The sequence below is a fragment of the Macaca mulatta genome, chromosome 13 (genome assembly GCF_049350105.2).
Source record: "Macaca mulatta isolate MMU2019108-1 chromosome 13, T2T-MMU8v2.0, whole genome shotgun sequence".
Lineage (NCBI taxonomy): Eukaryota > Metazoa > Chordata > Mammalia > Primates > Cercopithecidae > Macaca > Macaca mulatta.
Genome location: NC_133418.1, coordinates 99754158 through 99778194, shown reverse-complemented (window position 1 = coordinate 99778194; position 24037 = coordinate 99754158). Strand labels below are relative to the sequence as shown.

Sequence of the window (24037 nt, the reverse complement as noted above, 5' to 3'; positions counted from 1 at the left end):
GCTGAAGCTCAGTGCCCCTTGGAAGGTGACACAATACCTGTCCCCAGAGACCCCAGGGTTGAGGTGGATTAAGCGTATCTCAACTCGGCCAAGTTGGCACAATCCCGAAGCCCCACACTCTCCCAGGTTCTACTGTGAGACCAAGCCCACAGGCTGGGCTGGAAGAAAAGCTGGTGATTGTTAACTCTTGTCCCTGCAAGGGGGGGCCCGTGACCCCTGGGGCATCTGGTCCATTCTAGGGCCAGGTCAAGTGGCTAGACCTGGAGGAACAAGTGCTCTCAAGCTGTCAGCCATAAGGGCTCCTCTGTGCCCAGCACTCCCTCCTGGAGCAAGCCAGCCCACAGGAATCCCCCAGGCTTGCCATGCCCTTGGCTACCAAGTCTTCCCAAGTCCCCACACCAACCCCTTGGGTGGAGCACCAGGCCCAGTTCCGGTGGAGCTTGGGCCGCTAGAAAGGCTGTCACTAAGCAGTGGCTTGGGAGAGCCTGAGCGTTAGGAACCTCCGTCCTGACCCTGGGAGCAGGGAAGACCTTAGCATTGGCCAGCGGGGGAGGGAGCACCTTGGACTGCCTGAGGCAGCCCCTCCTCCCCCAGCCCTCCTGGAGTGGCGCTGGTGGACTCCAGGCCCGAAGGACAGAGCCCCGCGGGAGCAAGGAGGGGCTGGGTGAGCACCACAGTTAGCACAGGGCTCCACTGAGGGGGCAGAGGCTCCCTTCCTCGCTGCTCCAGCCCCACAGCGGCCCAGTCACCACCTGTCAGAGGTAACAGGAAGCAACTGGGCATGATCTTAAACACCAATCTGTCGAGGAGACAGTCGATTGGGGTCTAGGACCAAGCACCCCAAAAAGGAGTGAGACCGGCCACCAGCTGTGTGAATTTACTCCTGAGTAATGAGCAGGGGGTCCAAGCCTTGGTTTAGTTTTGTCACTAATTACTAATTTGGTTTATTCAATAGGTGAGGTTCACTGTCCCATTTTTTTTTTTTTCCCCAATGGAAGCCCCCTGGCCAAGACAGACCTGGATGTCAATTTGATTTCAGTTGGGGGAGAATAGGTAGGGGGAGTTGAGGGCTGACTTGACTGGTGCCTAGAGTTGCAGGTCAGTATCACAGGTTGCTAACAGAAGAATCTTTTGACATCACCAGGGGCAAAAGAGATAGAACACTACCTGCTAGAGGAGAGCACCTGCTGAAAGAAACCTCCTCCTTTTCCTGCCTCAGCACCTAGCAACTTCTGGGATTGACAGTCTACCTGCAATCAGGGCAACAGAGGTAAATAGCTGCACGGGCTGACTCCACAAAGTCCTGAACCCTGGGAGAAGAGTGCTGGGAGCCCCCTGGCGTGTGTGTGTGAGTGCATTCATTATGCATCAGTACAGAAATATGCTCCTGTGTATGCGTGTGAGATTGACTGACTGGTGTGGGGTTTATATCCGCAGTAGGGACCGAGGCTCAGCACACTGAGCCTGCTTCCCCCACTCCCCACCCCATAATATTTCTTATACATGACCCTATCTATGTATTTATAGAGCGCCTATCACCGTAGGCCCCATCTTTCTAGGGACGTGGACTTGAGGCCATGTGCTTGCCGACACACCTCCCAGCTCTACCAGTCCCAGGAGGTGCCATCCCCCCTCCCATTATAAAATATATATCTCTATATGCCACATATCTACACCCCATCTACCCAGGCAAGCACCTGCCCATCGGGCCCTCACCCTGGAGCCAACAATGCCTTCCCTTCCTACTGCTGGCGCCAGGCCGCCTGCCTTGTAGGAAGTTGAACAAAGTGTCGAGCACTTGGGGCTCCAGGTGCTGCTGACTCGAGGTAAGAGCACAGCTATCATCAGACCAAGTACTAGAAAAGAAATACACACCACTCCAATCACACACACAAGGAGAGAGACGGCCGGTCCTCCCTCCAGCCCTGACACACCCGACTCAAGAGGAGGGGAAGTAGAAGAGAAGAGTGACAAGCCCAGAAGGCAGACCTTAGGGACTCCCTGGCCGCCCAGCTGTCACCATGCCCAGTGGCCCACCTGGCCCGAGGGGTGGGAGCCAGGGCACCAGAGCCACCGCTAACTCAGAAGCACCCTGCTCCCGCACCTTGGTTTGAAACCTAAAGGGAAGGGTGTTGGGTTTTTGTTTTCTTAAAGAAAATCTTAAAACAAACATAATTATAACCAGAACCATAAGAATAATTATAATAAAAGGTGTCATCAGCCTCCCAGTATAAAACTGCAGCCTTTGGAGATGACCAAAAACATCACATTCCAGGGGCCGGGAGCCGCCTTGTGCACAGAGGGGTGGATGGTGGGGGCCTCATAAAAGAACACACAAAAGGCGACTTAGACAGGAAAGCACCAGTACGTTTTGTATGTTTTTTTATTTGCTCCAGGTGGGGTTTTGACTGTCACTTTCCCACACTCTGGATTAGTTCTGATCCCACCACAAGGAGCCCTCGAATCGGCTAAAGTGAGAAATTGGGCCTGAAGACTCCGTACCCTGCCATCTTGCCGAGGGAGTCTCCTTTTAGAAAAAAATCGAAAGGTTATTGCATGAGTCTGGATGAATCCCACTCTCAGCTGTCCACGGGCCCGACCACCTCATCTAGCCCCCTTTTTGGCAGGGAGAACCTGGCTCCCAAGTTCTCCTCCTTCACTCCGTTACAAACCAAGGGGAAGAGCCCACTGTGAGAACACGCCATCTGCAAGCTGTCTCCCTTTCTCCATCCTTGGTGAAACCCTTTGCGCAGAAGGCAACGTGGAAGCTGATGTTTTTACTCATCTCGCTGTTTGAAAGCACCATTATGAAGTCAGGTTGTACAGTAGTTAACAGTACCTTTTATATATATATCTCATATCTATCATATATATATAAACTGTAAACAAGAGGTAACAGCGGCTTCTAGAAACTGATTTTCTTCAAGGTTTCCTGTGTGGTAGGCACCTGAAATACTGTAGAAAAGTGTCTTGTGTGGTGTTCTCATCTCCCTGCTGCTAACTGGGTTCTGTTTTGCGTGACCAGGAATGGTGCTGGCACGACAGCTCAGTGGCTGGGAGGGAATGCTGCCGCCTGAGTGTCTCTCTCTTTCCGTCCCCTGCTTGTGCTCCTATCTGATCAGGCTAGAGACAACAAAAAAAAGATATATAGTAAAAAAAAAAAAAAAAACAAAAAAAAAAAAAAACAAAACAAAACAAAAAAAAAACAAAAAACAAAAACAAACCCCAATATATAGATTTCTATAGAATTTCCTTTTTTCCTCTCTCCCACCTTTCCTCTGCAAGGTATTGTTACTATTTTTTGTTACTGATTTTTGCTGCAATAACCTTCTTGTTTCAGTCACAGCAAGAAACAAAACCCAAACAAACAGAAAATCCCTCTGAAAAGAGTAGAAAACAAAAGGTCTGATCGAAAAAAAAAGGGGAGGGGGAGGAAGGGGAGGGAGCTTGGTTTTGTTTTTAAATAGGACTGAAGAATAACATTGAAAAATCAGGAGATGATGTCCAACCCTTTTCGCAAGGCAAAGCCCTCCGGTACTTCCGCCTCTGTGGTTTTTGTTTTAAATTCCTTTTTCTCTTCTGGGTGCTGATACTTCTCTCCATCCTCACGTTCTCGGTGTTTTATTATGTTTTGTGTTTTTTTGTTTGTTTGTTTAACTTTGTGTCGCTACCTCAGTTTGCCCCCATGTCCCTTACACACACGCAAAATACTCCTTCAGCGGAGCGAAGAGGTGGCGGATGACTGGCACGCTCCACGACCGGCCCAGCAGTCTCTGCCTCGCCAAGCGGCTCATGTTGGAGACGTCAGTATAGTGGACAGGGAAACCAAATACCCTGGGGGAGAAAAGGCAGAGAGGGCGGGATGAGCGCTGGCCGGACCAGGCTGCCTAGAAGCCATCTAACCACACAGCAGGACCTGGAGGACCAGCAGCTGCCCAAAGTGCAGGGACAGGGGCACTCGCACCCACCAACTCCCCTGACGCCTGTTTAGTTCTGCCGAGTCTTCTGTCCTTTACAAACAACCCAGCACTCGGATCGCCAACCATGTGACAGGCACTGTGCTAGTTTCTGTGGCCTTAAAGGTAGTAAGGTCATCACTGCCTAGCGTTTCACAACCCAGCAGAAATAAGAGTAATTTTGAACAATCCCTCAGAAATACCTCCAGGACACACTCTCCAGTTCTCCTCTCCTGCAGGGTTAGCTCGGCAACGTACACCTCGAGTCTGCACGTAATGAACACACAGCCCTAGCATCCTCCCCGCCGAGAGGAGGGAAGGTGAAAAGGAGCCGAACTCCTGCCTGACTTCAGAAGCTGAAGGATTTCCTGTTTGCTCTGGTTGTTTGTGTAAATGGTCTCTTTGTCTGGCTAAATCCTAGTTACACTTAGAGAACAAGAAGGTCATCCAGCCCCGAGAGTCCCGTTTGCACCAAATCAGGGTGTTGAGGCTGTAAGGTCTGCCTGGCCCTATGCTGGCTTGGTTTACAAAAGACCTACAAAATGGGCACCACAAGTTAAGGAAGGTCCTGTCGCTGCAGCGGTTCCTTGGGGATCAGCAGGGTCTCTGGGAGACAAGGCAGAAGGGGATTCCTAGACTCCTCTTTTTTTTTTTCCTTTGAGATGGAGTCTCTCTGTTGCCCAGACTGGAGCACAGTGGCGCAATCTCAGCTCACTGCAACCTCCACCTCCAAGATTCAAGCAATTCTCCTGACAGCCTCCTGAGTAACTGGGACTACAGGCACCCGCGACCATGCCTGGCTAATTTTTGTATTTTTAGTAGAGATGCGGTTTCACCGTGTTAGCCAGGCTGGTCTCCAACTCCTGAGCACAGGTGATCCGCCTGCCTCGGCCTCCCAAAGTGCTGGGATTATAGGCATGAGCCACCGCTCCTGGCCCCTAGACTCCCCTTACTTGGGACCAGCCTTAAAATACACAGGAGCCTGATCTACCAGGAGTCCACCCCAGGAGTCTGACATGTTGAGAAATGCTTGATAAAACGCACTGTTCCCAGGACGTTTGTGGAAAACAAGCCAGGTGGGAAAGGCAGAGGACCCCCCCAGCAAGCACAGCGAGCAGAAAAGCCCACACTGCAGCCGGATGCCAGCACAACCCGGGTACCTTTCCATTTCAGTGCACCATAAGATGTCCTCTTTCTCATTCATGAAGACGGGGAAATGCTGGTCTTTGCCCTGCTTTATGGAGTTTGACCTCGTAGTAATGGTCCTCACTTTGCTGAACTAGATGACGAAGAGGAGAAAAGAGGAATAAGCACGAAATCATTCACCAGCCAACATTGGTCATGAGTCTACCAAGTATGTCAGGTATTCGCCAAACCCTGACAGGGCCTGGTCCACCCAGGGGGCTGGGTATGGCTCTGAGTGAGCAGAGTTCGCCAGGCAGGAGCCTCCGCAGACCCCACAGCCCCACTTTTCTTCCTTCTTGGAGGTCACCTAGCTAATCTTAGTCAGATCCATCTAGCCACAGAGTTTTTTTTTTTTTGAGATGGAGTGTCGCTCTGTCACCAGGCTGGAGTGCAGTGGTGTGATCTCAGCTCACTGTAACCTCCACCTCCTGGGTTCAAGTGATTCTCATGCCTCAGACTCCCGAGTAGCTGGGACTACAGGCACCCGCCACCACACCCAGCTAATTTTTGTATTTTTAGTCAGACAGGGTTTCACCGTGTTGGCCAGGCTGGTCTCAAACTCCTGACCTCAGGTGATCTGCCTGCCTCGGCCTCCCGAAGTGCTGGGATTACAGGCGTGAGCCATCGCACCCAGCCTAGCCACAGACTTTAGAAGTAGAAGCTGTAGCCACTATACTTTCCAAGTCTTCCAAAGAATTAGTTCTTTCAGAGGTGGAGTAACTTGTAGGCTAAAGGATGCCAAGTTACTGAGGGGCTCAAAGATGCTCTCGGAGCTGCCAGTGGTTCTGAGTGCTGGAACCTGCCGACACAGAACCCAATGCCCCAGGTACTCACTCCAGGAGATTCCAGCTCCAGAGAGAAATGGAGCTTCCACATCACAGGAGGCTGCTCTGCTTTGAAGGTTTTTGTAATAGGTTTTGGCCAAAAAATTTAAAAATGAAAAAAAAAAAGCATAGCACGTCCAGGCCTTGGTAAAGACTCCTCAGTGTTTACCAGAGGGTGGTGGGCGACACTCACCAGGGAGGAAGGGCTGAAGGCCAGCAGCCCTGGGCCCTCCTCTGGCTGCCCTGCTGCATGACCCTGCACCGTCTCCTAAACTAGCTGGAGGAGCAGGCAGGACAAGGCCCTGGCCACAACTCCACCTCATCCTGCCCTTCCTTCTCCCTGCCCCCCCAGCACAGGTTCTGGACGCTGGAGCTGACCTTGGCTATCCTGCCATGCTCCAGACACTCCTGCAGCTCCAGCTTATCATTCACAGTGGATGCCAACGGCCTAGGAGGCAGAAGAGAGACTGTAACGACAGAAACCTGGAGAACAGCAGGAAGGGCCCCAGCTGCACGACTCCCCTCCCTCCCCCAGCAGCCACTTATTCACAGGGTAAGAACCCCCTTCCCCAAATCACACACACACGCCAAAACCCTCTTCAAACTCCCCGCAAACACACGAACACACGCTGCAGCTCTACACAGACACAAATCCACCAAGTGTTAATCCTTAAAGGTAAATTCAAAAGTGGTCTCAAATTATGAATAGGCAGATAACACCTAGCAGAAAAGGAAAAAAAGCACAGCTATCTTTACATCAGTTAGTCTAAAATACACTGAGCTTTAAGCATCCCACTGCAAAGCAAGCTTTGGGGGTGACAATGTTTTGTATCTTGATTTGTGGTGATTGTTACATGGGTGTGACCACTAGATGAAATTAATCAAACCGCAAGCTTTAAATGTACAGTTTTAAAAGACTAAATTCTGGGCCAGGCACAGTGGCTCATGTCTGTAATCCCAGCCCTTTGGAAGACCGAGGCAGGCGGGTCACCTGAGGTCAGGAGTTTGAGTTCATCCTGGTCAACATGGTGAAACCCGTCTCTACTAATAATATAAAAATTACCCAGGTGTGGTGGCAGGTGTCTGTAATCCCAGCTACTCAGGAGGCTGAAGGCAGGAGAATCACTTGAACCTGGGAGGCGGAGGCTGCAGTGAGCCAGGATCGCGCCACTGCACTCCAGCCTGAGCAACAGAGCAAGACTCCGTCTCAAAAAAAAAAAAGACTTAAATTCTGCAGTTCCCTGAAGACCAAAAATTCTGTGACGTTAAACATGTCACTTCTTAGGGTGCAGGCCAGATAACTGACTGGCTGTCCCCTTCAACACTGACCTTTCCTGACATGTAAGGATATTTAAGGAAGGCTTCCCTGACTGGCTCCAGGATCCCAGTGTGGGAACCGCGGGGCCTGCAGTGAAATCAGGTGCTCGACAGATGCCCCCGACTCTCGACCCTGCATGCAGGACCTCTGCTTCTCCTAGAAGCTCAGAGTTTAGTATTTTAGAGTTGAAAGAAGCAGGTGAGAAATCCCCACAGGACCAAGGTCTGTCAGGAGACACTGAATGGTTCCATGAAAATACCTTATGGACCTCATTAGCCCATCCATTTCCCAATACACACATATATCTTGGGACCTCTCGGTGGACAGTTTCAGGCCAGCTGCCCCCATGCCCCATCTCCTTCCCCTCAACAAGCCCTCGCCAGCAACTCTACCAAACATGTATGAGATGGGGAAGGTCCTCCAACTTCATGGGAATAGCAAGGAGGGAGACTGTTTGAGGCCAGGTGAAATGATGCCTTCTAGTTATACCCAGCAGCACACCATGGAGGTTTAACACCCATGACTCAGAACACTCTGGAAGATGCTTCCCTCCACAATGGTCAGGAACTGAGCAGCTCTCAGTGTGCTTTTGAATTGCCAACTCTGGACAATTTCTTTCGCCTAAAAAGCCTTTTTATAATGCCAGTTTTATACCTGATGAAATGAATTTTCTTCATTCCTAGATATTAAAATCTTTATCTGTGTAAACTAACTGAAGAAAATCTCTCCAAAAAAGGACCTGAAGCCAACAAACTGTGTGATTAGTAAAATTAAGTTAAGCAGAACCCTGAACTTGCATGCAGCCATAGCAAGATTCCCTCTCCTGAAACAGGCTGCGGCCACGACTCCCCTTCCCAGCCCCAAAGCCATGCCCATGGCTTTGCCTCAGGAGAATCTAAGAACCAGAGGGTTCGGGACACATCACAATGTCAGAAAACCAACTACCTAACTCAGCAGCACATGACTCTTCTTTGGTATAAAGAGAGTACGACTCTAAAGGTCCTGCTTTAAGACCACTAGTTGTTGGTTTCAGATGAGTATTTTCTATACCCTGACTCCTCTTCCTCCTCAAGGAAAAGGAAATAAGGAACATGGCAGAGCAACTAGTCATTCAGCAGAGGCTGGCCAGAGAGGGCCCGGCTCAGGGGCCCCCCAACCATGGGCCATCCCACCTGCAGTCCCAGCCCACAGTCCCCCAGGCCCGGGAGCTTTCACCAACCTGTTCATACCGGGAAGGTTACCCCAGAAGTAGCGGGCCCTGTGTGCAGCTGACACTTCTTTGGCATCAATCATCACAGGGTTGGACTACAAAACAGGAGACGGTTTGAAGATGAGCCAAGGAGGAGCATGAAACAGCGCCGGCATGCTGCTGGGGTCGAGCCTTAAAGCCTCAAAGCCTCTTACTTCTCTCTCAGGAGCCACACACTGGGCTAGCCTGCAGCCTCCAGGAGAAGCTGGAATTACACCTAGCCACATTCCACAAGCTGTCACTGGAACGTTCTAGATCAGCATTGTCCAAATGAACTTCTGCGATGGTGGGATGTCCTCTACACTGTTCAATTCAGTGGCCACTAGCCCACTAGTACAGGTGGCTATTTTGTACCTAAAATGAGGCCAATGTGATTGAGGAGCTGAATGGTTAATGTTCATGTAAATAGCCGCATGTGGCTGGTGGCTACCATATTGCACAGTGCGGCTCTAGACTGTCCAGAGGCTGGGAGAGCCCAGGCTCCAGCGAGTATGCGTGTGTTTACCACGAGCCCTGATTATAACTCAAATAGACACCTGCTCACACTTATAGTCAGAACACCAGCTCACAGTGTGACCCACCCAAGACTCAGGAGCACGGGTGGGCTCGAGCTCCCAGAAGGGCCACTCCAAGTACGCCTCCGGCAGCAGAAGCCCTCTGCACGTGGCTCAGACTCGGCTCAGGGTTAAACGAGGACTCACATGATAAGGAATGAAAACTGAGCTGAGTCCTGTTTTCTTCTCGAGTACCAGGGAATGAAGATAGGCCCTTCTTGCTCAGGGAAAACTGATTTTGTCCTCTCAAAAGTCCCGGTGTGTAACGAACACCATACAGAATGCACAACCCCAGGAGTCTGGCGCTCCACCCAATTTAGTGACAGGTCCTTCAACCCCGGAGGTTCACACCCACAATGCCACCTCTTAGAGTGAGACCACTGGCTCTTTCTGAGGTAGGCCTCTAACCCTGCTTCCTCCCTTTCTATCCGGGAAGCTTGGGGCTTCCCAAACAGGCCCCTTGCAAAGCAGAAGTCACCAGTCCCCAGCTCCACAATGCAGATGAGACAGGATGAAGCAGCAGTCCAAGGTAGAAGCCATTAGTGAGCTGGCCAAACCAAGGTTGCTGGCTATACCTCGAGAAATCGTGAGATGTCCCTCTTGTCACTAACGCCCATGGCCACCACATTCTCAAAGAGCCAGAAGAAGGGGCGATCATCTCCCTCCTTGGGCCGCGCATCATGCAGGAGGCGGTAGAACTCAAAGAAGAGCCGGCCAGTGCCCTCTGAGAGGTCGGAAGAGAAAGCCATCAGCTGGGGCTGTCTGCATAGGACAGTGGTGTGGCTCGGGCACGGGGAGGGCACGGGAAGACAGGGTCATCGGGAATAGCTGTCCCAGGGCAGAAATATCCAAGGAGGAAGCCTACGTGCAGAAGCACCAGCTGAGAAGGTGGAGGGGACAGGATGGTACCTACCGTAAAGGCCCTTGCGAGCAGGGTTGACGATGGAGAGGTCATTGCAGGGACTGCCCCCAATCACCAGATCGAATGGGCCCCACTCCTGGATCTGGGAGGATAAAGGCAAAGTGATGGGCCTGCTGTCCAGGGACAGAGGCAGACAGGAAGAAAGAGAAATTATCTGTGAACTTGGCAAAGAAGTCCTTTGACACGAAAGAGGAGACCCAGCTGCTCTGCAGGCTCACGACCCTAACTGCAACCATGGACAAGTCCTAAACAAGAAGGGGACCAAGTTGGATCATTTCTCAGGCCAGTGGGGAAATTAGTATCACCCAGGCAGGCAACACAGCCGCCCAATGGGAAGGCGACCCACGTGAACGGCTGAGTCTGAAGGTACCTGGCACTCTGAGTGTCTAAGGCAGGGTGTCTGGGCCATGTGAGTGTCCTCCAATTGCCCTTCAGGACTCCAGAGGGCCTGTAGTCATGGTTAAGGGAAGACCCTGCCCGAGCCTCCCAGATATGGAAGCTGGTAAAGCTATTTGCCAAAAGTACTGGGAGGACAGGAACCTCTCTCTAATCCAAAAAGCTCTCCTAGAAATGGCCCAGAAACCAGTCCAGGGAGTAGCCAGAGCTCAAGTAGGCACTATGTTGCCCAAGCTAGTCTTAAACCCCTGGCTTCAAGGGATTCTCCTACCTTGGCCTCCCAAAGTGCTGGCATTATAGGCATGAGCCACCATGCCTAGCCCAAATTCCCATTTCAATTTGCCCTTTACCCTCTCAAGACAGAGGACAAATGGAAGATAAGGAGAAAAAGAGGCTGGGGCAAAGGGTGAAGAGAAAGAGGGCAAATGAACAAAATGAAAGGAGGCAAGGGCTGCCTCCAGGTGCTGAGTGTGCAGGGTGGGGAAGACGGGCTGCGCCCCACAGCATGGACATACATGCTTCTGTGTGACGCTGCGGACGTCCCCGACGTACATGATCTTCCCCTGGTGCCGCACCATGCCCACCGTGATGGAGTCCTCACACACCTCCGAGGCAATGTAGCGGTCCACCTGAATGCCCAAGTCCTTCAGCACCAGGAGCCCTGCACCAGCCAGCAGACAGCACCGTTACTTGGAGCCATCTCCCTGGCACCCTGGTCTTGGCAGGTGAGCCTGCTGGCCAACAGGACCCATGGGGTCAGCTGTAGACCCAAGTCCTGTCTTTTCCCTGAAGATGCCTTAAATCCTTTCTGGATCCAACTGGAGTATCCACAGTAAGGACATCGAGGCTCTGTCTCATGCCTCGTTTGGCCTGTCTGGAAGGCTGTCAAAGCTGCAGAAAACTGACCCGAGTGTACACGATTCCAGGATCCAGGAAGAATCGCAGCTGACTTTTTGGGGGCCTTTTCTTTGTTGTTGTCCGTCTACAGCTTGGTCCTTCCATACCCTCTTATCACCTCCTGCTGCAATTCTACCCCACCCTTTGAGACTCAACCTGAATGCTCCCTGCTCCACAAAGGTTTCATCAATGCCCTGCCCCACCCATAGTCCCCTGGAATCCCCGCCCCCTCTGCTGTGAGTCCCCAACTCTGTGCATCCCTTGCCTCCCCATCAGAGTAGTTTCCATTCCTCACTCTCGTGGATTGCAATCCCTCTCGTGGATTGCAAAGGCTCTTCCAGACAGAAGAGGCCTCCTTCACTGTGCTTCCCGAGCTAACCACACTGATTTTCTTACTACAATCCCTCCCCCTCCAGAAATGCTAGTCGAACTGAGGCAAGGAAACAATCAGAGCAGATACCGAGAGGGTCTCAGGAGAAACAGGGTACGGCACTGTTTCTGCTGCTCCCAATACGTCCCCCAGCCAAGGAGCTTTTACAGCCTCCTGGGGTGTGACATGATTTAAGAAGGCCTCAAGGTTCCAGCCTGGGATACAAAAAGCCGTAAATGAACTTTTCTAGGTTTACAGAAGAGCAGCATGGAGCTGAGAACAGAAGACAAATATCTGGCCAGGGAAGCCACCCCCTCCGCCTCACCCTCTAACCAGGGTCCCTGGGTTGAGACCACCTATCTCTCTGGCCAGACACAAATTCTAAGAAGAGCTATTCCTTTCTTAAAAGCCAGGAAGCCTTGGCTAGGGGGCAGGGCAGGGGGTGGATGTGTCTTCACAACCTCCTAGGACGCTTTCTGCAGTATCCAGAGTCACATGAAGCAAACAATGCCTACAGGGTGACCCAGCATCTCCTAAAGGTTTTCCTAAGGAGGGAGTGGTTCAAATATAGAAAGATATTCTATCACGATGCTTGTCACAGCACTACTTATAATAATAAAAAAATAGTAAATGATCTAATAAGGGTTCGTTAAGTAAATTACGGCAGTTTGACTCAATGGAACCCTACGTAGCACTTACAAATAAAGAATGTAGCTTTGGCTGGGTGCGGTGGCTCATGCCTGTAATCCCAGCACTTTGGGAGGCTGAGGTGGGCGGATCACAAGGTCAAGAGATCGAGTCCAGCCTGGCCAACATGGTGAAACCCCGTCTCTGCTAAAAATACAAAAATTATCTGGGCGTGATGGTGGGTGCCTGTAGTCCCAGCTACTCGAGAGGCTGAGGCAGGAGAATCGCTTGAACCGGGGAGGCAGAGGTTGCAGCGGGCCGAGATGGCACCACTGCAGTCCAGCCTGGGCAACAGAGTGAGACTCCGTCTCAAAAAAAAAAAAAAAAAAAAAAATGTAGCTTTATATCGCTTGACATGAAAAAGCAGTCATAATATAATAAATGCAAGGCAAGTTACAAAACCGTGTGCATTCACTACCCACTTAATTTATCTATGTATGGAGGTATGGTCATATAAACACACACACACAGAAAAAAATCTAAAAAGGACATATGCCAAAATATTAATAAAAGGATAATGGGTGATTTAAATAAGCCTTCTTTAGACTATCTTGTGTATAATCAAAACACAACAGAACTGTGTTACGTTTCTGTCTTGCTGAGTCTGTCCTCTGAGGCTCTGTGAAATCTCTGTGAATCGGACTAACGATCACTTGATCCTGTGTGGCTGAATCTTCTCCACTAAGGAAGTGCCCAGCAGACAGGCTGCTTTACCACTTATTTTACGTTTTTATTTTTGGTCAAATCTAAGTCCATGCACTGCATACATTTTCACTTCACACACAAGTTTCCCCTTTGGGGTAATATTTTAACAGCTATGAAGCTAACGATCATTTCGTTTTGCCAGAGTTGCCCACACACCTGGCTCCCCTGTCCTGGGACAAGGTGGCCAGAACCTCTTGGGCCTGCACCCCTCACCTGTAGCAATTCCATCAAAGAGAGACAGCACCCGGATGGGCTTCCTCTTCTCAGCTGGGACAGGTGGGTAAACCTTTGGAGGGTCCTAAGCAGTGAGCACAACAGGTCAGATGCACGCCCAGTGGTGTCCCAAGCTCCCACTCAGCGCTGGCCCTCCAGCCAGGCTCCTAGACCCACACACCCCGTGTGCAGCTCAGGTCCCACAACCACAGCTCAGCCAAGGGAGCTCGAGACCACGCCCCAGGCCCAGCACTCACAAATTCCTGGTCGTGGTTATTAGCGAAGAACATCTGGAGCCGGGAGGGCCAGTCCTCTCGCCGCCGCAGCAGCCCATAGGTACCCTTGTGCCCGCACATGTAGCAGTTCCAGGGGTCTTCCTTAATGGCCGCCTGGGCAGCCCCCGGCCCCACCAAGAGGTCTACACACTCCACGCAAAAGCACCTGGAAGGAAACTCAGTGAGCAGAGGAGACTCTCAGCCCTGGTCCAGGGAGGTCAAGGTGTGCTACCTGGAATGGAAAGACCAGGTCTGGAGCATTGCTGGGGGGGAGGGGGGTCTGTGGGAAGGGGAGGGGAGGGGAGGGGAGCCAGGTGGGGGGCGGGAGCCCGGGGCCCAGCCGAGGAGACTGGTCTCACCTGCAGCAGTTGTTGTTTCCGCACATGAGCACCTCGCGGCCCCCGCAGCAGATGGTGCAGTAGGACTGGTAGCCGTCGTCGTCGTACTGATACGCACACTCCAGAAAGCAGTTCTAGACAGCAGCGGGAAGGGTCAGAAACCACCAGGACGGGTCCCAGGACGGCCAGGACGAAGGGAGGCTCTGCACCCGGCCTCACAGAGCCTGACTCAGCCCTGGAGACATGATCCTGCCACCGCCCTAGCCAGGGTCAGGCCCCAGCTGCAGATCTGGGCAGGGGAAACCTCGTCTGCCTGGGCACCGCCGTGGACAGAACCAAAGAGCAGCCTGAGGGCAAGGCCAGGAAGGGGGCTGCACCTCCACCTGGGCCTCCGTGCAGCCCTGGGCTTTTCTCCTGGGCTCCTGAGGGCACGGCAACCCTGCTACACTCTGCCTGAGCTTGTCCCCACTGCTCTGCTCCCATCCCCACATCTGGGGACTAAAATGGGGCTTGAGAGAGATAAAGAATCTTTCAGAGGAGAAAAATGAGAGCAAGTGAAAAGCTTGAAGCCCAAGGGCCCATGTCATCAGGACTCTGCTTCCGGAGGAAGCTCTGAAGTCTACGTCACACGCATACCAGGTGTCACCCCGTACACGCCCAGAAGCGGTGGACACAGTCAGCCAGGGGGCCGAAGGGCTGGCCTCAATGGTACCTCTCCTGGGCGGGTGTGCTCCTACCTTGCAGTTTTGGCACATTCCTCCAACGAAGAGGGGGTGTTCCAGGGTGACATTGAGGCTCCCACAGGAGATGCAGATGTCTGTAAGCAGAGTGAAGGGATGGGATGAGTACAACCAAAGGACCTCTCCCTGCCTGGGCTGGAGCCCAGCACCAGACCAGCCACAAAAAAGGGGTGTGCTGGAGTGGCAGCTGGAAGAGTCCAGGGTGCCCCACAGAAAAGGGAGGCACTGTGGCCCTAGTCTCAGAATGCCATCATCTCAGAGCACCAATGCCACCATCCACAAACAGGGACAGAGTGACAGGAGGACTGAAACTTGCTCATGAGAAGCACCCTGGCTCCAGGTTACTCAGGAGGGATTCCTGGGGTAATCCTCAAGTACTAACCCCTGCCCCAGTCCTCCCAGGCTGAGGGTCCTGAGCCAGATCCAGCAGCACCAGGCTGAGGGAGACAGCCCCGGCATGAGAGAGGTGAGCAAAGGTGAAAAGCTGAAATGAAAGGGGACCTGTAGGCGAGTTCAATCATACCCAAGAGGGGGTGCCCTTCTGTGGCCACTGGGGAGTCCCACACCCTGAAGGCCAGCCCATGCCATTGACAGGAGAGCAGAATCATGGCACCAGAAGACAGACAGACGGTGCATGAAGCACGGTGGAGGTAGTGTGACATGCAGGACGTGGCCCCTGGTCCCATGTCATTCAAACCTTCCTAAGTGCCTATGCTACTCTGCCCCATGCCACACTAGGAGTGCCAGAGTTCCCAGGCAACAAACTTACCCTCAATGTTCCGGCACTTCTGCCGCACCTCATACACTAGCCGCTCTGCAAGGGGAGGAGAGCCGGCGTCAGAGGAGGCCGCGCCTGCTCCTCGGATGCAGGCCTCCTGGTGCCACCCTCTCCAGAAGCAGGCCAACTACCTCTTGTGCGCTCATCAATAATCTCCTTGACCTTGGGCTTCTCCGTTGTGCTCTTCCGGGGCTTTTTGGCTGGTGGAGGTGGTGCATAGGCAGCTGCCTCAGGTTCCACCCACATGTCTGTGTACACTTCTTTGTAGGGATTCTTCTCTTCTGGAGCAGGAAAGCAGGTGCCAAGGTCAGTTACAGGCTGACAGGAAACCCCAGCCCCCTCCCCCACTCTCCTTATAGTGGGGTGCAGCCTGGTCTCCAACTCGTTCCCACCTCCCAACTCTATGGTTCTAGCCAGTTAACAGAGAGCAGGTCATTCAAGTCCTTACCCCAGGGCAAGAGAGACCCCAGTCATTCCCACTGGGCCCCTCTGTGGAGGCCTCGGCAGCCCTCCCTCAGCATGGCTTTCCCAGCCCTGGTGTGGCTCTGCCTGGCGGACAGGGGTCCCAGAAGGCTGGGTACCCTTATTTACCTTCTGGTGGCTCCAGGCCCTTGGGGCCAGAGGGCTGGAAGCCCCCCAGCGCCCATTCAATCATGGGTTTGTTCTGCACCTCCACGGCCTTGGCAGTGTCACTCTCATCGCTGTCATGGCACACCGGGAACAGCTTCCCTGCACGGCTGCTGGCCACCTGGAGGGTGACATGCCAGGGATGGGGTTGTCAGGACAGGCTGGAAGGCGGATGGGTCAGGCTCAAGGCCTGACTCTGAGTAGTGAGGGTGGCACAGGCAAGACGGGAGGAACCGTCCAGGAGGTGGATGTGCATACAAAGGCGTGAGCGAGGTGGGGAGAAAGGAGTCGCTGCCTCCTGGGCCTCCATTCTGCTCAGGCCTGACCTGCACTCTAACTTCCAGGCCTCCTAGTGCTCTGGGCTCCTCCTCCGAGCTCCCAGCAGGGACACTCACCTGCAGGACCTCGTAGATGGCTTTGCGGTACATGGGCTGCTTGTTGTACGTGGCCTGGTGAAACGCACTGCAAAACGAGCTCAGCGGCATCAGCTTCTCAACACACACCTGGGGGGACAAGCCAGGCCTTGTTTGCTGCGGCTTATACTTGCAAGCACCCACCCCGTGCCTCGTAACTGGCAGGGGCTGGGAGCCTTGAGAGTCAGTCTCAGCCCTGGAGGGGACCAGATGCAGTGATAAATAATTACCCGATGCAAAGAGGAGTCCAGACCAAGAGTAGGGAAGTACCTGAGTGCAGGTGGAAAGGAATTCTAGTGAATTCCTAAAACTGGGCCAGCATCCTAGCTCTCTGAGCCACAGGGGCAACCTAATTATCCCTATGGCTTCTTCCACCCACCACAGGCAGAGTAGGGGTGAGCAGAACCCACTTCTATCACCCCAATTCCAGACTGCCCCCAGCCAAAACCACAGGCCCTGGGATCAAGAACCTTCCCCCGCCCCAGGCTACTGCCAAACCCCACAACTCACCACTGAGAATTTGCCGTCTCCGAACCACATGACCCAGCGGGTGCCTTCAGCTGCTCGGCTCCGGCCCGTCATCCACCAAGACACAATGCGGCCTGGCCACCAGGAGAAGCCCCGCAGTTTCCCCCACACCAGCTCCCCAATGCCAAAGCCCCGGCCGTCCTGGAGCCCCAAGGAGCAGAAATCATTACACAGTGGTCACGAGGCCCTGCCACCCTGATCCCCCCATGGCAACCCCAGCCCTGGGCATCTGGGGGGCAGGACAGCCAGGAGGGAGCTCCATCTGAATGAGGCAAGACAGAGCAAAATCGGGGAGACGAAGAGGCCCAGGGTCAGGTGGAGAGAGCGAGCGGCCCGTGGGAGATGGAGAGAGGAGAGCAGGACGGGAGGAGCTGGCGGTGGAAGGCCCCCGGAAAGAGCTGGCCACGGCTGGTGAAGAAGCCGCTCACCTCGTACTCTGGCTCATCATCGCCTGCTTTGGTGGCGTTCTTGTCCCCAGCATCGGCCCCCACAGGCTCAGGTGTGGTAGCCACAGTGGGGGATGCGGGGTCAGTGGGCTGCTGCACAGCAGGAGGGCTGGCCTCCTCCACCTTCTGAGACTCCCCGGGCCCCTGGTTTTCTTCCACAGCATTCATTCCTGCAATGACCTTGGCTTTCTTCTCAGCCTGGGGAAACAAAAAACAAAAAGTCACCTTGACCTCTCCAGGAATTAGCAAGGCCACCTGACACTCAAGGGGACCATGTTTGACAAAACCTGGGACAGTGACAGACGGTCAAGGGCTGGAGAGAACCAACCAGCTGCCTTGCCGTGAAAAATGGAAAGATTTGAAGTAGAGAGGTGAACTCAAATCACGCAATTCCAGCCTTCTTTTCTGCCTTTTAGGAAACCTTCCTCCCAGATCTAATCTTCCTCAATCTCATCAGCATATCAGTTGCCTACCCTATGATATGGATATGTTAATTCTTTTTTTTTTTTTTTTTTTTTTGAGACAGAGTCTCACTCTTTCACCCAGGCTGGAGTGCAGTGGTGCAATCTCGGCTCACTGCAACCTCTGCCTCCTGGGTTCAAGCGATTCTCCTGTGTCAGCCTCCCAAGTAGCTGGGATTACAGGCATGCACCACCACACCCAGCTAATTTTTGTATTTTTAGTAGAGACAGGGTTTCACCATATCGGCCAGGCTGGTCTCTAACTCCTGACCTCAGGTGATATGCCCGCCTCCGCCTCCCAAAGTGCTGGGATTATAGGCATGAGCCACCATGTCCAGCCTATGGAAATGTTAATTCTATCCAAATATTAGTCAGGCACTATTGTTTAGACACAGATATTGGTTCCACCCTCTCCTATCTTAATCAAGACTAAGATCTTCAGCCAGGCATGTGCCTGTAATCCCAGTTACTGAGCAGGGAGGATCACTTGAGCCCAGGAGTTCAAGACCAGCCTGGGCAATATAGCAAGACCCTGTCACCAAAAATTAAAGAAGCAGGGTGGACCCTCTCTTCTTCTCCACAATTTCTCTGGGCAATCAATCCCTCCTATTCCTGGTTTCCAGGCCACAATTCTAGTTTTGTGCTGTCTGCTGATGATGAAATCACTGCTCTGGGTTTAAAAAGCCCATCTCCCCCAGCACATGCTCAAACAACATAGGAAGCTCCCCAAGAGCCGCCTGTTCCCATGCTCAGATGCCATGTTGGAGTTCTTATGGATCACACCCAATGTATATTGTTACCAGATTCGACCCCTTCTATGTGCACCCTTCAGATCCATAAATACTGTATTCATTCAGTTATTTACTGAGCAGGCACTATAAACCAGGCGTGCTCTCTGCCATCCCACCAACAAATTAATAAGCCAAACCCTAGTTATTCTCCCATTGCACAGCCTCCATCCTTTCACCGTATCACACTCGTCTTTCAGGCTACGATCCACGCGCCCATTCCTTCTCACAACCCGCTCCAGGATCCCTACAAAGGAGAATGAAATCCTTGATACTTAGCTCTGAGAACCATTAGCCTTTTACTGAATCTAGGAAACACGGCTCTCAGACTTCAAGGCTCTGCACCCGTTTCCACCATACCAGATTCAGAGGGGAGAAAACCCCATTTTCTACATGCCTTTCAAAAGAGCTCCCCCAGGGGCCTAGAGCTGCAAATGCAAACCCATCCTCAAGGGTAAAGAGGATAAGCAAGCAACCTGGAGTAGGAAGAGCTCTCATCTGAAGTTGGAGCCTCTACATTCCATTCGGAGCCTCACAACCAGCAGCAGTCCTTTCTGGTAGGAGTTGCTCCAACATAAAAAGGCACTTGAGGGAAGGATTTCTGGTAAGCTTTTCTGACCTGTTTAAGAATCTGGTGTATATACGGACCAATGATTCCCAGGACTCTCCCAAAGCCTGTCAGTGGACCCCCCAGATCCAACGGTCCCAGGTTAGGAACCTTTGTTTGAAGCTCAGTGGTCCAACGTATTGTCTTATAGATTCATTTAATTTCACTGAGTCTTCAAGTCTTTGCCTCCAAGCCACAGACCAAATCTGTGTCTTATGGCGATTCCGAAAACACTGTAGATGTTAAATCCTAGTTTTTCCTCTGACTCAACAAATTCTAAAACAGGATAATGCATCTTTTGCCCCCAACCCCCAAACAGCTGGGAAAATGAGCTCATGGATGGCGGAATGAGCTCACGGATCGGACTGCGGGGGTGGAAGAATGTGGAGTAATTGCTCATCGCTCCCTAGTCCCACTCTCACCTGGCCAAAACTCTGCCTTCCCCTTCCTACTATCAATTAGCCATCGCCTCCTCCCATAGAGAAGGTGCACTGAAGTGTGGACCCCGCTATGGGGGAGGGTGCCTCCCTTCCTGGGATCCTCAGCTGCGTCAGTTACCCTCGCAGAGGAGCCCACACCTCGCGGCTGCTCCTCGCCCACCACGCCTTCTCAAGCTTCAGGCATGGGTGGCTGACCTAGGGTGATGCCTGGGATGATCCAAAGACCCTGTTTCCAGGCGTGGCGAGGCCCCTGAGCCAGTACAAGGTGTGCAGGTGGCAGAGGGCGGGAAGGGGAAAGGACCCGCTATCACTTCCTCGACAGCGGCAGCAGCAGGTGGGCTGGGCTGCTCCCCAGGTCTAGGAGTCGTGCCTGACACCACCCTCAGCACTCCCCCACGGCCCCTTTGTCTCTCTTCTCAGCCCCTTCACAGCGAGTTCCTGAACATTCTTCTTCCCCCACAACTTCCCCCAGCTTGTCAGATGCCGCGCTGCGAGCTGTTCAGCATCCCCAGCCCACTTGGTGCAGAACACGCACCCGGCCCGGTGAGGGCTGGCGGAGGAGGAAGGGGCCTCCATCAGGACTGGGGCAGTGGGGTGGGGGAAGGAAGAAGGGGGTGGGTTAGCAGCGGGAGGCCTGACGAAAGGGGAAGAAGGGGCAGCCGGAGCTGGGTGGGGGAGGGGCCTCATTAGAAGAGGCCTGTCTGGGGCGTAGGGAAAGCACCCCTTCCCCCTGCACTCCTGTCTTCCTCCCCAGGCAAACAATAAGAGAAACAGGGGTAAACTCGAGGCTCTCCTATTTGGGCTGCAGGCCGCTCACCCCCAGGGGGGGGCAGAGAAACCAGGCGGCATTCAAGAGACACCACACCATTCCCCACTCCCTGCTGGCTCACGGAAGCCCCTGGTCCTGGAGTCCGTCCAGCCTGGGAAAGCCACCGGGAACTCCGGTGACTACTGCCTCCTGTCCACTCCCATCTCCTCAGGCAGTTGTCCCGCCTCCACCTCCCCCTGCGACTGCAGCGCTTCCCATTCCAAAGGTCAGAGGTCTGAGCGCCACCGCCCCCAAGCCCATGCGGCCTTGGGCTACCCTGGTGTCACAGGCCGGCCCCCTGTCAGGGTCGCACCGTGCCCTCCGCCCCCCACCACTTCTTTCTGGCGGCCTGCCCGGAGGCTTCCAGGAACTCGCAGGAGAGGAAGCTGTCCCTCTCAAGAGGCCGCAAGCTGGCAGGGCCCTGAGGAAAGCGTGGTCCCCCAGCCAGGAACGCAGGTCAACAGGGAAGTGCCAGGCACCCATCTGCCAGCTCAGCTGAAGCTGCCTCCAACCCAACTCCTGGGCTACCAGCTCCGCGTGCCCCAGCCTGCAGTTACCACTGCCCGGGCTCCCAGCCGGCTGCTCTTCCTGTCCCCCGAGGGCGCCAGGTGCCACTGGAGCCCTCGAGGAGTGGGGCCTTGGGGCTCGTGGGCAGGGAGGCGGCGGGCCAGCACTAAGTCAGCATCTCCAGAACTCGGGCCAGGCCGGGACGCCCCGGCTGCTGCGGGCTGGGGAGGCATACTTGACTCTTTTCAAACCCGGAGGGCTGCGGAAATCCTCCCACCGGCCCTGCCGCCTCCCCGCCCCCGGTCTCCCCGGGGCTCCGTCCAGGAACCTACCCATAAGGCCAGGTGCAGCCCCTCTGCAGTCGCGCTCAGGTGTGAGCCCCGGCCCTGAAGCTCTGGAAGTAGCTGCCCGTCTGGGGGGAGGGGAAGGGGGCGATGGGGCTGGGGGCGGAGGGGGCCACTGGGAGGGGAGGGGGGCGGCGGGGGGGAGGGAGGGAACATTTTCTTTGTCTAGGACTCCAGGTCACGTGGGCCCCGCTGGAGGGCCTGGTTGGCTGCGAGCGGCCCGGGGAGGGGGCCGGCGCTCCGACGCTGGCGCTGGGCCAACCCCTCTCCTCCGGTCCGAGGGGCGCGGGGCCGGGGGGCGAGGCCGTTCCCCGCCCGTTCCCAGGGCCCGCCCAGGCCGGGCTGCAGGGAGCGCCCCGCCTCCGGGAAGACCGCCCGGCCCCTCCCCCAGCTCTGGAAGAGATTAGCGCGGGGCCGGGGGGCCGGTAGGGGAGGGAAGGGGCTGCTCCCGAGCCGCCTGCCCGGAGGGAGCCGGGAGTCCGGGCGAAAGCAAGCCGGAGCTTTCGGACGGCCTGGGAGAGCCGGGAGAAAGTTGTGAAAAGTGAGTTTCTCAGAAGCACAACCAAAAAAAAAAAAAAAAAAAAAAGAAAAAGCTTACAGATAGGAGGCCCAGGAAGCTGTAGGAAAACTCAGCACACAGACGGAGAGTGACAGCAGGCGCGCGCAGACATTGGGAGCGCTCCAGATCGGGGATGTTTGGGGGGGCTCCCGCATCCACACTACAGGTGAATAGAGAAGCAGAGGGGCCTCAAAAAGCGCGGCGTGAGGAGGTCAGGCTTCGAGTCCCAGGGCCCCTACGTCACTCCGGGCCTTCCCTGGATTTCTCATTTTCCTGTTTGCAAGGTTGGTCGCGGCGAGGGCGCTCCTTCAGAAAGTTCAGCAATTCCTTCATTCCCAGGCTCAAACATCTGCAGATCGAGAAGACCTGACTCCTCTCCTGGGGCCTCCAGGTGCGGCCTCCAGGTGCAGCCTCCGCCATTTCAAGCTTCCTCCTCTTGAACAAAGGCACCTACCCCCAAGGCAGACGCAGTCCCCACCCACAGCCCTCCATTACGTTGGCTGTAGGATCAGATAAAGAAAGAGACCCTGTTGGCTCTGCCCTCCAGGGGTTGAAGATTCCACTAGACTTGGAGAAATATGAAAAGATCACTGTAAAACAAACATATGTAAAGGTAACTATGCCACAAATACCAAGTAGAAAAAAATGGGCGGCATGGATGACAAAAGAGGTTAGAGGTGAGTTCCAGGTGGGCAGACTGGGCCTGGAGGCTGGATCGGACTTGGAATGAGGTGAGATGGGTGGGATGAGCAAGAGCTGCCAGGCTGGGGAGGGAGGAGACCCTCGCCCACCTCCACCCTCCCAGTACACGACAGGGCAAGGTAATGGCAAGCCTTCAGGTGCGTCCGTGGGTATATTCTGTAGCAGGGAAGAATAACCGCAGGTTTTCTGACAAGATGAATGAGTATTTTGGAAAGATCAGCCTAGTTTCAGTTGGCAAGATGAATTAGAAGGAAGAACCGAGGAACTGGAGGAAAATGCTCCCAACAGCAGAGGGCTATTTGGGCAGCGGCACTTGTTAGAAGATCTGGACTTGGCCGGGCGTGCTAGCTCATGCCTGTAATCCCAGCACTTTGGGAGACCGAGGCAGGCGGATCATGAGGTCAGGAGTTTGAGACTGGCCTGACCAACATGGTGAAAACTTGTCTCTACTAAAAATACAAAAATTAGCCTGGCGTGGTGGCGTGCGCCTGTAATCCCAGCTACCTGGGAGGCCGAGGCAGGTGAATCGCTTCAACCTAGGAGGTGGAGGTTGCAGTGAGCCGAGATTGTGTCACTGCACTCCAGCCTGGGCGACAGAGTGCGACTCTGTCTAAAAAAAAAAAAAAAAAAAAAAAAAAAACTGGACTTCAGTTCTGTTTCCACCACCATGACCTTGACCAAGTCACTTAACCCCCAAGAAATCTGTTGTCTCATCTGCAAAACAGGAGTGATGACATCAGCCCTCTTGGGCCATGGAATGCCAGCATCCCCTAATGACAATGAGACAACTCCCTAGGTGCCTGGCTCCCAGCCTCTGTCACCTGGGACATACAGGTGCTGGTATAATGAAGTCATAAGATGTGCAGTGAGGGAGCCTCCCCTCCCCCCGAGGGCCATCAGAGCAAGCAAACCCTGAAGAGCAAGGACCCCAAACCAGAGAGCCTTCTACCTAGAAGACTTGGGTACAGAGTCCCCCAACCCTGAGACCCAGAATCCATACAGCTAGGAAAAGAAGCTATTCCAAAAACAAGCAAACAAAAACACAGGCCCTCTTCTGTTCCAACCCATCTTTCAACACAACTAAGGTATTTGCCTAGTACACATTTCCGGGGCTCCCCAAGCGGAAGTGAGAAGCCCAGAATTTGTCCCTCTTGCCTGCGCCCAACCTTTAGGGAATGCAGTATGACTTGCTTCGCTGCTTCTCTCACTGATACCTCTTCTGCATCCATGCTGGTCAATGGGCCTGAGAACTCACTTCAGGCATCCTCTCAAAAGAAGTTTCTGGTTCTGGCTTGGTGGCCTTTTTCAGACACTGTCTCATGTATGATACCCGCTCTTCCATTATAACGTGGCTAAACACCTTAGACTCCACATTCTGTGGTCCTGGGACATCAGACTGC

The 24037-nt window shown here is 53.8% G+C and overlaps 1 protein-coding gene across 19 annotated transcripts in view; it reads right to left on the bottom strand.

The window, feature by feature from the left end:
* Window positions 1-3569: 3569 nt before the first annotated feature.
* Window positions 3570-24037, bottom strand: part of DNMT3A (DNA methyltransferase 3 alpha) — a 109275-nt gene continuing 88807 nt past the window's right edge. For 7 of the 19 annotated variants that reach the window (XM_015111837.3, XM_028831922.2, XM_015111841.3 and 4 more), the window contains 17 exons: window positions 17404-17619; window positions 16958-17116; window positions 16430-16537; window positions 15999-16155; window positions 15539-15688; window positions 15399-15443; window positions 14627-14706; window positions 13911-14023; window positions 13534-13717; window positions 13277-13361; window positions 10920-11065; window positions 10000-10090; window positions 9662-9810; window positions 8503-8588; window positions 6344-6413; window positions 5117-5235; window positions 3570-3834 (listed from right to left, as the gene is read on the bottom strand). In XM_015111837.3, the coding sequence (XP_014967323.1) occupies window positions 3693-3834; window positions 5117-5235; window positions 6344-6413; window positions 8503-8588; window positions 9662-9810; window positions 10000-10090; window positions 10920-11065; window positions 13277-13361; window positions 13534-13717; window positions 13911-14023; window positions 14627-14706; window positions 15399-15443; window positions 15539-15688; window positions 15999-16155; window positions 16430-16537; window positions 16958-17116; window positions 17404-17619 (2100 nt within the window). In that variant the 3' untranslated portion in view covers window positions 3570-3692. Of the gene's footprint in view, window positions 3835-5116; window positions 5236-6343; window positions 6414-8502; window positions 8589-8687; window positions 8887-9661; window positions 9811-9999; window positions 10091-10919; window positions 11066-13276; window positions 13362-13533; window positions 13718-13910; window positions 14024-14626; window positions 14707-15398; window positions 15444-15538; window positions 15689-15998; window positions 16156-16429; window positions 16538-16957; window positions 17117-17403; window positions 17620-18810; window positions 18918-20607; window positions 20691-21082; window positions 21338-21364; window positions 21721-21974; window positions 23293-24037 lie in introns of those variants that run through there. The other 12 variants (XM_077960006.1, XM_077960005.1, XM_077960007.1 and 9 more) reach the window with 10 other exon arrangements.